The following is a 16,346-nucleotide window of genomic DNA, read 5'->3' as shown; positions in this document are numbered from 1 at the left end:
ACAAATCTCACATACTTTTGAGGGTGAAAAAGAAAGCCAAGAAAACTAAACAAGAATGAACTGATTCTGACAGTATTAATCATATATTATTCCTCATGGCATGGGATGTTGTTCAAATCATTTTTGAGGACTGTTTGAACTGTAAGAGGCGACCGTGGTACCCACTCTAAAGCGCTTCAAAGCCTCATCAGGGTTAGTAAGCTCTGTATAAATGCAATTACAATAAAACTTTGGAAAATGCGGGAGGTGTCGATATTCATGTATATTTGCTTACTGTACGAAATATTTTGGAGAAGGCATTGACCTTGTTGATATAACTAGAGGTTGTGCTGTCCTGGTTCCTTCCATCAAGAGCTTTTCCAATGAAACCAGATGGGTAACTCTCATTGGAACTGCTCACGGAACAGTCCCACAATGCACCAGGACATGTTTAACCTTTAGCATCTCTCCTCGTGTGTCTCAATAGTGGTTTGGCATCAGAAGATCATTGGCAGAATATGGCCTGAGATAAATGTTGTGTACAAAACATCAGCTTATAAAATGTCACCCATTAAAATCAATAACAGAAAATCTACACCCACTGGACAATGTTTTAAAAAATATCATTTATAGCACAGTTTTTAAGTCGCAGAATAGTTATGTTACAATATTCTATCATACAACTGGTTAAAACAGAATAATGGAACTTAATAAGTGATCTCTGTGACCTGAAAAGCTGGCAACAGAAATCAGAATAAATCTGTGCAAGAGGTAGCCTGGTTGGTTACTTGATAAAACATCCATTACACTTAACTACAATTTATTTTCCATAACAAATTAAGACAAGAGATTTCCTTACAGGCTGGCAGGTTGGATCAATGTCATGGCCCAGGATACAGGCATTCACATTGGCAAAGAGATTTCTCCACAAGTAATCAAGAAGTGTGCTTCTTCATAGGCAGCAACAGACTGAAAAAGGTAGCAAACTCATTTACTACTTTAATGCATTGCAAAGATTGCATGTCTAAAAATCATTTACAGTACTAGCATCTGACTTAAAAATGGTGTCTTAAATATCATTTACAAAAATAGTTTGCCTCGTGGTTTAGATTTCTTATTATTAACTGCAATCGAGAAATTTTGATTAACTATTTTTAACTCAATGGAGAGAAAATTTTCTAGACCATGATTAGGATATGATATTTTTATCTGACTAGATTCTGACACTGATATTATGGAACCACATCTGAATACATACAGGAAACATTGTGGCCCTGATCACGAGTTGGCAGGATGGATGTCTGTTATTTCTTGCACCCAGAAAAACAAACACCTCAGTGTGTAGAATTTACTTGGTGAAGTAAATACCTCACATTCAAATTATGGTGCCTGAAATAAGACATAGCATGTGAATGTCGTGTTTACTGCACAAAATTGCTCACGTTTTGATTACTTTCCTGGCATTTTCCCCTAATACAATTTGTCAGGTTTCACCAGACAAAATTAGTTAGTGGACAAGGTGAAGTAATTACCTCATCAATCCTAATCCCTATAGATGTGCAAACTCCTATTTAGGTCTCAGGCCAAGCGTTGCAGTGTGCAGCGCTTATCGCACAGTGCGAGACATTTAGTAGGCAAAAATGGGGTTTCAGAAACTGACCAAGGAATGGCACATGCACGAGCGTGTGCTTTTCCTTTTGTGGCACGCTAATGGGCTTTGCGTGCGTGTTTTTTACAAAGAGAGCACGCAATAGGCCAAAGGCGGGCGCATTGCTCCGCCCATGGTCTATTGGTGTCTATTACGCGCACCGGCCGTCATGTGGTTTCAATTATCGCGCCCAGACATGGGCGCGATAATTGAAACCACATGGCTCGCAGGGGTGTGCGCACACGCTTTTTCTTTTTTTTTTTGGATCCATTTCTCAGGGAAGCAACTAAATGAAAGAAGCAGTGTTTCATTCGCCACCACTTTCACACCTCCCAGGATAGTGATATTTATAAAACAAAGTCTACCTATTTTTATATGGTTGGCAGATGGTGAAATTGTTAAGCTTCACAGCAGACAACATTCGTAGCATATACATTATCACCTATGGAGGTTGCTTTAGTCAGCGATTGGCTACCTTCCAGAATCACCTGTAGCAGATACCCAGACTGTGTCCGATTCTTCCGAAGGCAGATCTGCTCTTTAAGTAAGGTCAACAGCAAGGGTTTTTCATAATCTGCAGGAAGACAACAACAACCGCAAAAGGCACCATATTTCAGTGTTTTCAAGACCTGTTCTAAGTGAATGGGAATAGCCTTGATGACAGCAATGGGACTAGTGCTGATGACAATTAAAATAGCACTGATGATACCAATGGGACTAGTGCTCCTGAAGACAATGAAAACAGCACTGATAATACAAATGGGACTAGATCCCATAACAATAATGAGAATAGCACTGATGATACCAATGGGACTAGTGCCCATGCCAACAATGAGAGTAGAGCTGATGATAGCAATGGGTCTAGTGCCAATGCCAACAATGAGAATAGCGCTGATGATACCAATGGGACTAGTGCTGATACCAACAATGAGAATAGCGCTGATGATACCAATGGGACTAGTGCCCATGCCAACAATGAGAATAGCGCTGATGATACCAATGGGACTAGTGCCCATGCCAACAATGAGAATAGCGCTGATGATACCAATGGGACTAGTGCTGATACCAATAATGAGAATAGCGCTGATGATACCAATGGGACTAGTGCTGATGCCAACAATGAGAATAGCGCTGATGATACCAATGGGACTAGTGCCCATGCCAACAATGAGAATAGCGCTGATGATACCAATGGGACTAGTGCACATGCCAACAATGAGAGTAGAGCTGATGATAGCAATGGGTCTAGTGCCAATGCCAACAATGAGAATAACGCTGATGATACCAATGGGACTAGTGCTGATGCCAATAATGAGAATAGCGCTGATGATACCAATGGGACTAGTGCCCATGACAACAATGAGAATAGCGCTGATGATGCCAATGAGACTTATGCCAATGCCAACAATGAGATTAGCGCTAATGATAATAACGGGACAAGTGCCCAAGCAAACAAAGATAATAGCGCCAATGATATCAATGAGACTAGTGCCCATGCCAACAATGAGAATAGTGCTGATGATACCAAAGAGACTAGTGCAGATGTCAACAATGAGAATAGCGCTGATGATACCAATGGGATTAGTGCCCATGCCAGCAATGAGAACAGCGCTGATGATACCAATGGGACTAGTGCCGATGCCAACAATGAGAATAGCGCTGATGATACCAATGGGACTAGTGCCCATGGCAACAATGAGAAAAGTGCTGATGATACCAAGGGACTAGTGCCCATGAACACAATGAGAATAGTGCTGATGATACCAAGGGACTAGTGCGCCTGACAACAAGGAGAATAGCGCTGATGCCCACAATGAGAATAGCACATATGATAACCATGGGACTAGTGCTCATGACAACAATGAGAATAGCACTGATGATACCAATGGGACTAGTGCCCATGGCAACAATGAGAATAGTGCTGATGATACCAAGGGACTAGTGCTCCTGACAACAATGAGAATAGTGCAGATGAAAACAATGGGACTAGTGCCGATGCCAACAATGAGAATAGCCCTGATGATACCAATGGGACTAGTGCCGATGCCAACAATGAGAATAGCGCTGATGATACCAATGGGACTAGTGCCGATGCCAACAATGAGAATAGCGCTGATGATACCAATGGGACTAGTGCCCATGAACACAATGAGAATAGGGCTGATGATACCAAGGGACTAGTGCGCCTGACAACAATGAGAATAGCGCTGATGCCCACAATGAGAATAGCACATATGAGAACCATGGGATTAGTGCTCATGACAACAATGAGAATAGCACTGATGATACCAATAGGACTAGTGCTCCTGACAACAATGAGGATAGCACTGATGATACCCATGGGACTAGTGCCCATGCCAACAATGAGAATAGCACTGATGATAACAATGGGACTAGTGCTGATGCCAACAATGAGAATAGCACTGATGATAACAATGGGACTAGTCCTGATGCCAACAATGAGAATAGCACTGATGATAACAATGGGACTAGTGCCGATGACAGCAATGAGAATAGCACTGATGATAACAATGGGACTAGTGCCAATGTTAACAATGAGAATAGTGCAGAATATACCGTTGGGACTAGTGCCCATGACAACAATGAGAGTAGTGCTGATGATACCAATGGGACTAGTGCTCCAGACAACAATGAGAATAGCACTGCTGATAACCATGGGACTATTACTGATGCCAACAATGAGAATAACACTGATAGCCATGGGACTAGTGCTGATGTCAACAATGAGAATAGCATGATGATAACAATGGAACTAGTGCTGATGCCAACAATGAGAATATCACTGATGATAACAATGGGACTAGTGCCAATGCCAACAATGAGAATGGCACTGATGATAACAATGGAACAAGTGATGATGCCAACAATGAGAATAGCACTGATAACAATTGGACTAGTGCCCATGCCAGCAATGAGAATAGCACTGATGATAACAATGAGATTAGTGCTGATGTCAACAATGAGAATAGCACTGATGATAACAATGGGAATAGTGCCAATGCCAACAATGAGAATAGCACTGATGATAACAATGGGACTAGTGCCCATGACAACAATGAGAATAGCGCTGATGATACCAATGGGGCTAGTGCTCCGGACATCAATGAGAATAGCACTGATGAAAACAATGGGACTAGTGCCCATGACAACAATGAGAATAGCACTGATGATAACCATGGGACTATTGCCGAAGCCAACAATGAGAATAACACTGATAACCATGGGACTAGTGCTGATGCCAACAACGAGAATATCACTGATGATAACAATGGAACTAGTGCAGATGCCAACAATGAGAATAGCACTGATGATAACAATGGGACTAGTGCCAATGCCAACAATGAGAATAGCACTGATGATAACAATGGGACTAGTGCTGATGCCAACAATGAGAATAGCACTGATAAATATGGGACTACTAGTGCCCATGCCAGCAATGAGAATAGCACTGATGATAACAATGGGACTAGTGCAGATGCCAACAATGAGAATAGCACTGATGATAACAATTGGACCAGTACCAATGCCAACAACGAGAATAGCACTGATGATAACAATGGGACTAGTGCTGATGCCAACAATGAGAATAGCACTGATAAATATGGGACTACTAGTGCCCATGCCAGCAATGAGAATAGCACTGATGATAACAATGGGACTAGTGCCAATGCCAACAATGAGAATAGCACTGATGATAACAATGGGACTAGTGCTGATGCCAACAATGAGAATAGCACTGATAAATATGGGACTACTAGTGCCTCTGACAACAATGAGAGTAGCACTGATAACTATGGGACTAGTGCCCTTGACAACAAGGACAATTGCGCTGATGATACCAATGGGACTAGTGCCGATGCCAACAATGAGAATAGCGCTGATGATACCAATGAGACTAGTGCCCATGCCAAGAATGAGAATAGCCCTGATGATACCAAAGGGACTAGTGCCCATTCCAAAAATTAGAATAGCACTGATGATACCAATGGGACTAGTGTTCATGCCAACAAGGAGAACAGCACTGATGATACTAATGGGACTAGTGCACATGCCAACAATGAAAATAGCGCTGATGATAACAATGGGACTAGTTCTGATCACAACAATGAGAATAGCGCTGATGATACCAATGGGACTAGTGCTGATGCCAACAATGAGAATAGCGCTGATGATACCAATGAGACTCGTGCCCATGCCAACAATGAGAATAGCACTGATGATACCAATAGGACTAGTGCCCATGTCAACAATAAGAATACTGCAGATGATACCAATTCCAATTCCAAAAATTCTTTATTTCGGCCACATGGGCCATAAAAGATGCAATAAAAATACAATACATATATTACACAATAAAATGCAGTATAAATAATACACAGTATTTATATATAAAAAGTCTGGAGGGACTGCATGGGATAAGGAGTGCACAGTTGTACCAGTTCAGGGGGACATTTTCTTCCTTATTATCCAAGCTGCCATTAGGAATTTTGAAACAGCAAAGACAATATGTCCCAGGGTATTAGTTTTCATGACCCTGTAGGCTTGTTGATACTCCCGAAAACCCAGGTTTCGGCACATCGGTGCTATCCAGCGCTTCCTGGGACTCTGGTACGCGTGGCAAACAAACATTATGTGCAAATCATCTTCATCCTTTGTTTTACAGCAAGGACAGAGTTTGTCACCCCCTATGGTCCATTTATGGGTGAATACTTTAGTGGGGAGTGTGCCATACCTCCATTGCAGAAACAGTTTCCTCGCCAAAAGAGGAAAGATAAAATCCATAAAAGGTAAGAATTTTTGGACTCGATAAAACGTCCCGTCAAGGTGCCGCTGATATGGGCATTATCCATGTCAGCCAGATTTTTATTTCTGTAGAGCTGGGCAAGAGTTTTACGCGTGATCCTTTGGCAACCCTGAGCTGGATCATCCCAAAGGTCTGGCAAGTTCAAACTGAGCAATTCTGATTTAATATAGGCCAGCCAGGGGATATTGTTGCTACCATTCAGCCTCAGTACATGGGTAAGGTCCTGCCTGTAATGATACAGTTCCTCGGTAGACCATATCCGGTGCCAAAACTTCACAGGTTTCGATAGGAGATCTTCAGCAATGGAGTGTATCCCCAAATCCAATCTTAGGGGGAGGAGTGGCGTACCTTGCGGGAGAGCAAGTAGCCGTCTCAGAAAACTATTTTCCACCGCTGCCAATGCCTTCCCTGCTTTGTGACCCCACAACTCGCTGCCATACATGGCTGCTGCCTTCGCTTGGGATCTGTATGTTTCAAGGGCCGGGCTTACAGGCTTAAAGGTGGACTTGTTTACCACCTTCAGGAGTGCGCCTGCTAGCTGGGATAGTTTCAGCCTTGATCTCGCTATCTGGCAGTCCCAAGCTAAGTTTTCTTGTAGCGTTACCCCCAGATATATAAAGGTCGAGACCCTCTCAAGACTAACTTCCCCCAGTTTTGGGTTGGGTCTGGTTCTGGCAGGGGGATTGAAGATCATAAACTTGGTTTTATCTGTATTGACCTCCAACCCATGTTGACGACAGAAAAGGCCAAAACCATTCACAACCCTCTGGATCCCCATGGGGGATTTGGAAAGCAAGAGGGTATCGTCAGCAAACATGATTGCCGGAACCCTCCTGCCTGCCAAAACCGGGGCATCATTGTCCTCAACAGTGTCAAGATGTTGAATGACACTGTTGATGAAAAGACAGAACAGGGTCGCCGCCAAGACACAGCCCTGTCTGACTCCTCGTCGGACCGGAAATTTGCCCGAGAGCTTACCATCCCTCCCACACCTCACTTGTGCATAGTTGTTATCGTGCAGCCTGATGATAATGCTAAGGAGGTGGGGGGGGCACTCCTAGCTTCTGCAGAACCTCCCAAAGTTTCCCTCTGGGAACTAGGTCAAAGGCTGACCTCAGATCCACGAAGACCATGTACAGTCTTCCTCCCTCTATAGTTACAGTCTTCCAATATAGGAGGAGAAGGCGGAAGATCTGGTCCATGGTCGACGTGTTCTTTCTGAAGCCAGCCTGGAGGGGGCTCATGATGTCATTGTCCTCCACCCAGTCCAGGAGGTGATTAAGGATGAGGCGCGCAAAGAGCTTTTGGGGTACATCTATTAGGCTAATAGGCCTGTAGTTGGCGGGGAGCAGAGTGGATCCCTTCTTATGGATCGGAACAATCTCTGCCCCCAGCCACGACCCAGGGATTGACATACCTCCTAGGATGGCATTGAAAAGAATAAGGAGGTATGGGCCCCAGATGTCCATGTGGTGCCTAAACAGATCCCCAGGTAGCCTATCCAGACCTGGCGCCTTCCCCGATGATAGGTGCTTGAGGGCTGCCTCCACTTCCCCCAGGGATAGTTCCATTTCACAATCCTGTGTGCCACAGGGCGCAAGCAGGGCTGTGTCAGGGCAGGGGTTAGTGTCTTGATAGAGCTCCCCAAAATGGGCCTCCCAAACCTCGGGGGCAATATTGGGTTCCACTGCTTTTTTGAGTTCCCCTATGCCATTATTAACAAGGGCCCAGAATTTGCGGGAATCCCTGACTTTTAGGGCATCATGAAGATCATGCCAGTGATTCCAGTCCCACTCGGTCCTGGCAGTCGCTAACACAGCTTTATAGTATTTCCTAAGGTCACGTACCTTGGCCTTATTTGTCCCCTCTTTTATTGCAGCAATGAGCTCAGTCTTTGCTGCCCTACAAGAGGAGGTATACCAGGTGGGAACATGGGTCTTTTTCTTTCTATTGGGCACCACCGGGTAAAATACCTCAGCCAAGTCTCTTACGAGATCCTGATGGATATCACCCAGTTTCTCATTGTATTCCGGGGATCTTGGTACGTTTAGAAGTGCATCCACCTCCATAAACCTTGGGAGTGCCAACTCGTATAGCTTGCTAATGGTCTCTTCTGAGCTCACAAGCTTTCCCCACTTGACCCTGCGCCTATTGGTTGTAAGGACCAATTCCCCCGTGTCTCCCCCTGGGTTTTCTGCCACTTTGCCCGCTAAGTGGATGGGCCACTGGATATTTAAACAAAGGGCATTATGGTCGCTATCTGACCTGTTTATTACCCTAAAGTCGAGGACTTTGGGCCAGAGTGTAATGTCTAACATGATGTAATCTAGCCTCGACTCGTGACCCCTCCTATTGAAGGTACACACTGAGGGAGTGTCGGAAGGGGTGCGACCATTACAAGCCCTCAGTGCGTAGTTCAGGGTTAGGGCCATAAGTTGTATTGCAAGGGGGGACCATGCTTTGGGATGGGGGGAAGACGAGGGTGGGACCCCCCAATAATCATCCTCGGCAGTGAGGGCACCCCCCGACATGCCCTCCAAAGGTTCAAAGTGGCAGTTGAAGTCTCCTCCAAGCACCACCCTGAGATCTCCCGGGAGTTGCCCCAGGAAGGAGGACAGGTCGTTTAGGGTTGGAGATTCGTTTGGTGCGGCAACCGGTCGCGAGTAGACGTTCACAATAGCCCATGATGGTTTACCAGGCCATGTGAGCCGAACACACTGGATGTCCTGCGAGAACGTGTGCACCTGTTCCGCCTGGCACCCAGCGTGGCTCGCGATCCAGATTGCCAGACCACCTGACGGCCTCCCCCTCCCACCCCATTTGGCAGGGATTTCAAATACTTCAAACCCACTCCTAGTTGCGGTGTCCCTCGCCCACGTTTCCTGGAGAAGGAGGATGTCGCTACTGCCCACTAAATGGTCCCACTCCGGTGTGCCTTCCTTATTTGCAATGCCCGCTACATTCCATGAAACAATTCTCAAGCCCTGATCTATTGGTAAGGGGCCTTGACCTACAGTAAGGGGTTGACCTGGGACTGTGGGTGGCTGAATTCCTGGCAGAGCAGTCGTACACTCCGTGATGGCGGATGGACCAGCCAACTCCGCCCCCCCGAGTTGGAGGATACGGTCAGTCCCGATGTTGTAATAAGACCCCTGTAAGCCCAGACTGTCACCACTGTTAAGTGGTCGACCTTTGGCGTTATCCTGCGGACCGTGTTCAGTCGCAGGGGCTGCAGCCATTCCCACCCGATTTTGCACCTCAACTTTAGCATTATCCTGCAGGCCCGATTCAGTTACAGGGACTATACTCTCTCCCACCCGACTTTGAGCGTCATCCACCCTCTTCCCAGGGCTGGGAGAGGTCTCCCTGGTTTGTGGTCAGTCGACCTGGTCTAAGCAGGAAAATCTATTATGGTGTATGAAGTTTGCCTGGGCATGTGGTGGATGGTGCCTTGGTCTATAGCGTGAGCCATCCACGGCAAAACCTACTCTAGTCCACCCCTTCTCCCCCCCTGCCTCACTGCTGCTTACATTTGGGTAAAAGTATGAGAGGGGGACAAGTTCAATATTGGACTTGTCAGGCCTTACAAGCCAGTTGGAGATGTAGTTAGCTACATGGGGGCTTTTAAAGCTTATGATAATGCAGTCCCCTGCCCTATTCTTTGGGGTGTGACCAATCCAAGGGATCCTCCTGACCATCAGGACCTCACCTTTCAGGTTAGGAGGCAGCGGCCTGTTGATACTAAGCCAGCTTATCACCTTATTACGTAACGAGTTCTTGGGGCTCCCTCATGTCACCAGTTAACTCAGGTACTCCCACCATGATTACCGTGTATGGGACTGCTTCTGGGGGCAGATTCACCACCCTGCGCCTGTCAAAATGGGGAGCGGGACCATCAGTGGGGCCATTAGTAGGGTTCGCTACTCCCCCTATCTGTGGCGCAGGAATTTGCTTTGATCTCCTTGGGGCCGGGACAGGGGGCCCAGGTGCCGGAGGTAACAGAGGGTGCGTCTGGGGAATAAGCGCACCGTCTGTACCTGACAGCACCCTATTGGTGCCCTGAGACGGTGCAGCGGGCAGCAGACTATTCCCCGAGGAGGCCCGGGGGACTGGAGGGGCATTTGTCACATTTGTGGCTGACCCAGGGCTTTTCCTTAGGTGACTACTTTCCAGTGCCTTCAGTCTGGACTCTATGGCGTCCAGTTTAGCTGCAATGGGGTTTAGCAAATTCTTCATGATGTCTGTAAGTGATTTGACTAATGAGTCAGTGCTAGTGGAAGTTACCCCACCGAAAACAAAAGGGCCCGGGTGCAGGGATAGGGAGGCGGGAGCTGGAGAGCCCATGTGATTCGACCTGGACCTTGATAAATTGAGATCAGGAGAGGCAGAAATGTCTATACTGTCAGTCTGATTTGGCTCTATTGTATCGACTTTGGCCCTCTTTGCCTTCTTTGCTTTCCTGGACCTTTTCCTTTTGGGAGGCTGTTCCACTCTACTGCCTACAAAATCTGTAAGCAGGTCGACCTGGCCTGCATCTTGCAAGACTGATCCCCTACTTTCCGGAATGGCAGGATGGTCAGAGATCCCAGATAGCCGGGAGGAGATCCTGTCCCTCTGCGTCAAGGGAGTCCTTAACTGCTGGAGGACCGACTCGATCGTCTGGTCAATACTGTCCATTAGTGACATATGGGTAACATCCAGTGGGATCGGTGTACTAGCGTCTGTGGAAAGAGTATCCCCCTGGTCCAAAAACACACTTTCCGGACCCATCTCAAGGAGCGCCTCTGGGATTGACGAGCATTTGCTAGCTAAGTTACTCGCTTTAGGGAAGAAGTTTTCCAGAGTGCTTGTACCTTGTTGGGCGGACTTGCTTCGTGAGGTTCTGGTCGCCATTGTGGAGTATGTGGGGGTAGCTACAGGGCCGAGAGCGTCAGAGGGGTGGCCCGGTCCGGTCTCTGCCGGCCTCTAACGGCCTAGAACGGCCCGCTCTTTGCCCGGTCTTCGCCCCGGTGATCGCCCCGCGCGCGTCCCGCGGTACGCGTGAGCGGGTTCTCCTAAGTATGACAAGGGGGCGTGGCACTGGGAGGGGGCGCGGCGCGGCGGGAAGAGGAACCAGCTGGTGATGGCAAATGGGCTGCTGGTCCTCGCAGTCCCGCTCGCCTGCGCCTCTCACCTCCGCTGCGGCCGGACTTTAGGGACAGCTTCTTACTCCCAGAACGAGCGTCAGCTCCCAACCACTCCTGTGGCGAGCAAAAGCACAAGAGACTCCTTGGATCCTCAGCACGAGTGGCACCCGCGAAGCGGGGGCCGCGAGGAATAAAGTACTCCCCAGGCAGGGGGGCGTGGCACTGGGAGGGGGCGCGGCGCGGCGGGAAGAGGAACCAGCTGGTGATGGCAAATGGGCTGCTGGTCCTCGCAGTCCCGCTCGCCTGCGCCTCTCACCTCCGCTGCGGCCGGACTTTAGGGACAGCTTCTTACTCCCAGAACGAGCGTCAGCTCCCAACCACTCCTGTGGCGAGCAAAAGCACAAGAGACTCCTTGGATCCTCAGCACGAGCGGCACCCGCGAAGCGGGGGCCGCGAGGAATAAAGTACTCCCCAGGCAGGGGGGCGTGGCACTGGGAGGGGGCGCGGCGCGGCGGGAAGAGGAACCAGCTGGTGATGGCAAATGGGCTGCTGGTCCTCGCAGTCCCGCTCGCCTGCGCCTCTCACCTCCGCTGCGGCCGGACTTTAGGGACAGCTTCTTACTCCCAGAACGAGCGTCAGCTCCCAACCACTCCTGTGGCGAGCAAAAGCACAAGAGACTCCTTGGATCCTCAGCACGAGCGGCACCCAATGGAACTAGTGCCCATGCCAACAATGAGAATAGCCCTGATGATACCAATGGTACGAGTGCAGATGTCAACATTGAGAATAGCGCTGATGATAATAATGGGACTAGTGCTCTTCCCAACAATGAGAATAGCGTTGATGATAACAATGAGACTAGTGACGATGCCAACAATGAGAATAGCGCTGATGATACCAATGGGACTAGTGCCGATGCCAACAATGAGAATTACATTGATGATAACAATAGGACCAGTGCCCATGACAATAATAAGAATAGTACAGATAACCATGGGACTAGTGCCCATGACAACAATGAGAATAGTGTTGATACCAATGGGACTAGTGCTCCTGACAACAATGAGAATAGCACTGATGATAACAATGGAACTAAGGCTGATGCCAACAATGAGAATAGCACTGATGATAACAAGGGGGCTAGTGCCCATGACAATAATTAGAATAGCACTGATAACCAAGAGATTAGTGCCCATGACAACAATGAGAATAGTGCTGATGGGACTAGTGCTCCTGACAACAATGAGGATAGCACTGATGATAAACAATGGGACTAGTGCCGATACCAACAATGAGAATAGCACTGATGATAACAATGGGACTAGAGCTGATGCCAACAATGAGAATAGCACTGATGATAACAATGGAACTAGTTCTGATGCCAACAATGAGAATAGAACTGATGATAACAGTGGGACTAGAGCCAATGCCAACAATGAGAATAGCACTGACGATAACAAAGGGACTAGAGCCGATGCCAACAATGAGAATAGCACTGATGATATCAATGGGACTATTGCTCATGACAGCAATGAGAATAGCACTGATAACCATGGGACTAGTGCCCATGACAACAATGAGAATAGCACTGATGATAACAATGGGACTAGTGTCGATGCCAACAATGAGAATAGCACTGATGTTAACAATGGGATTACTGCCAATGCCAACAATGAGATTAGTACTGATGATACCAATGGGACTAATGCAAATGACAACAATGAGAATAGCACCGATGATACCGATGGGACTAATGCCCATGAAAACAATGAGAATAGCGCTGATGATACCAATGGGACTAGTACTGATGCCAACAATGAGAACAGCAGTGATGATACCAATGGAACTAATGCCCATGACAACAATGAGAATAGCGCTAATGATACCAATGGGACTAATGCCCATGACAACAATGAGAATAGCGCTGATGATACCAATGGGACTAGTGCTGATGCCAACAATGAGAACAGCACTGGTGATACCAATGGGATTAGTGCCCATGACAACAATGAGAATAGCGCTGATGATACTAATGGGACTAGTGCCGATGCCAACAATGAAAATAGCATTGATGCTAACAATGGGAGTTGTGCCGATGCCAACAATGAGAAAGGAACTGACGGTAACAATGGAACTAGTGCTGATGCCAACAATGAGAGTAGCACTGATGATAACAATGGGACTAGTGCCAATGCCAACAATGAGAATTGCATTGATGATAACATTGGGACTAGTGCCCATGACAATAATGAGAATAGCACTGAAAACCATAGGACTAGTGCCCATGACCACAATGAGAATAGTGTTGATACCAATGGGACTAGTGCTCCTGACAACAATGAGAATAGCACTGATGATAACAATGAAACTAGTGCTGATGACAACGAGAATAGCACTGATTATAAAAATGGAACTAGTGCTGATGCCAACAATGACAATAGCACTGATGATAACAATGGGACTAGTGCCCGTGACAACAATGAGAATAGCACTGATAACCAAGAGACTAGTGCCCATGACAACAATGAGAATAGCACGGATGATACCAATGGGACTAGTGCTCCTGACAACAATGAGGATAGCACTGATGATAACAATGGGACTAGTGCTGATGCCAACAATGAGAATAGCACTGATGATAACAATGGGACTAGTGCTGATGCCAACAATGAGAATAGCACGGATAACCAAGAGACTAGTGCCCATGACAACAATGAGAATAGAGCTGATGATACTAATGGGACTAGTGCTTTTGACAACAATGAGGATAGCACTGATGATAACAATGGGACTAGTGCCGATACCAACAATGAGAATAGCACTGATGATAACAATGAGACTAGTGCTGATGCCAACAATGAGAATAGCACTGATGATAACAATGGAACTAGTTCTGATGCCAACAATGAGAATAGCACTGATGATAGCAATGGGACTAGTGTCAATGCCAACAATGAGAATAGCACTGATAATAACAATGGGACTAGAGATGATGCCAACAATGAGAATAGCACTGATTATAACAATGGGACTATTGCTCATGACAGCAATGAGAATAGCACTGATAACCATGGGACTAGTGCCCATGACAACAATGAGAGTAGCACTGATGAAACCAATGGGTCTAATGCCCATGACAACAATGAGAATAGCGCTGATGATACCAATGGGACTAATGCCCATGAAAACAATGAGAATAGCGCTGATGATACCAATGGGACTAGTGCTGATGCCAACAATGAGAACAGCACTGATGATACCAATGGGACTAATGCCCATGACAACAATGAGTATAGCGCTGATGATAACAATGGGACTAGTGCCGATACCAACAATGAAAATAGCACTGATAACCATGGGACTGGTGCCCATGACAACAATGTGAATAGCGCTGAGGATATCAATGGGACTAGTGCCGACGTCAACAATGAGAATAGCACTGATGATAACAATGGGACTAGTGCTGATGCCAACAAAGAGAATAGAACTGATGATAACAATGGGACTAGTGCCCATGACAACAATGAGAATATCACTGATGCTACTTATGGGACTAGTGCCCATGACAACAATGAGAATAGCCCTGATGATACCAATGGGATTAGTGCTGATGCCAACAATGAGAATAGCACTGATGCTAACAATGGGAGTTGTGCCGAAGCCAACAATGAGAAAGGAACTGATGGTAACAATGGGACTAGTGCTGATGCCAACAATGAGAGTAGCACTGATGATAACAATGGGACTAGTGCCGATGCCAACAATGAGAATTGCATTGATGATAACAATGGGACTAGTGCCCATGACAATAATGAGAATAGCACTGATAACCATGGGACTAGTGCCCGTGACCACAATGAAAATAGTGTTTATACCAATGGGACTAGTGCTCCTGACAACAATGAGAATACCACTGATGATAATAATGGAACTAGTGCTGATGACAACAATGAGAATAGCACTGATTATAACAATGGAACTAGTGCTGATGCCAACAATGAGAATAGCACTGATGATAACAATGGGACTAGTGCCCATGACAACAATGAGAATAGTACTGATAACCAAGAGACTATTGCCCATGAAAACAATGAGAATAGCGCTGATGATACCAATGGGACTAATGCTCCTGACAACAATGAGGATAGCACTGATGATAACAATGGGACTAGTGCCGATGCCAACAATGCGAATAGCACTGATGATAACAATGGGACTAGTACTGATGCAAACAATGAGAATAGCACAGATGATAACAATGGAACTAGTTCGGATGCCAACAATGAGAATAGCACTGATGATACCAATGGGACTAGTGCCCATGACAACAATGAGAATAGCACTGATGCTACTAATGGGACTAGTGCCCATGACAACAATGAGAATAGCGCTGATGATACCAATGGGACTAGTGCTGATGCCAACAATGTGAATAGCACTGATGATACAAATGGGACTAGTGCTGATGCAAACAATGAGAATAGCATTGATAACCATGGGACTAGTGCCCATGACAACAATGAGAATAGTGCTGATGATACCAATGGGACAAGTGCTGATGCCAACAATGAGAATAGCACTGATAATAACAATGGAACTAGTGCCGATGCCAACAATCAGAATAGCACTAATGATAACAATGGGACTAATACAGATGCCAAAAATGAGAATAGCACTGATGATAACAATGGGACTAGTGCCAATGCCAATAATGAGAATAGCACTGATGATAACAATGGGATTAGTGCTGCTTCAAACAATGAGAATA

The 16,346-nt window shown here is 46.3% G+C and overlaps 2 protein-coding genes across 4 annotated transcripts in view; one reads left to right on the top strand and one right to left on the bottom strand.

The window, feature by feature from the left end:
• Positions 1-16,130, top strand: part of LOC147708477 (uncharacterized) — a 38,298-nt gene extending 22,168 nt beyond the window's left edge. Inside the window, exons 2-3 of the mRNA XM_086925124.1 lie at positions 13,765-14,897; positions 14,992-16,130. Of these exons, the coding sequence (XP_086781250.1) occupies positions 13,765-14,897; positions 14,992-16,010 (2,152 nt within the window). The 3' untranslated portion in view covers positions 16,011-16,130. The remainder of the gene's footprint in view (positions 1-13,764; positions 14,898-14,991) is intronic.
• The window catches only part of ADGRG6 (adhesion G protein-coupled receptor G6), a 653,874-nt gene that overhangs the window by 510,157 nt on the left and 127,371 nt on the right, over positions 1-16,346 (bottom strand). The window lies entirely within an intron of this gene.

Source organism: Lissotriton vulgaris, chromosome 6, assembly GCF_964263255.1.
Source record: "Lissotriton vulgaris chromosome 6, aLisVul1.2, whole genome shotgun sequence".
Lineage (NCBI taxonomy): Eukaryota > Metazoa > Chordata > Amphibia > Caudata > Salamandridae > Lissotriton > Lissotriton vulgaris.
Note: the sequence above shows the minus strand (reverse complement) of the source record. Positions and strands in the feature narration are given on the sequence as shown.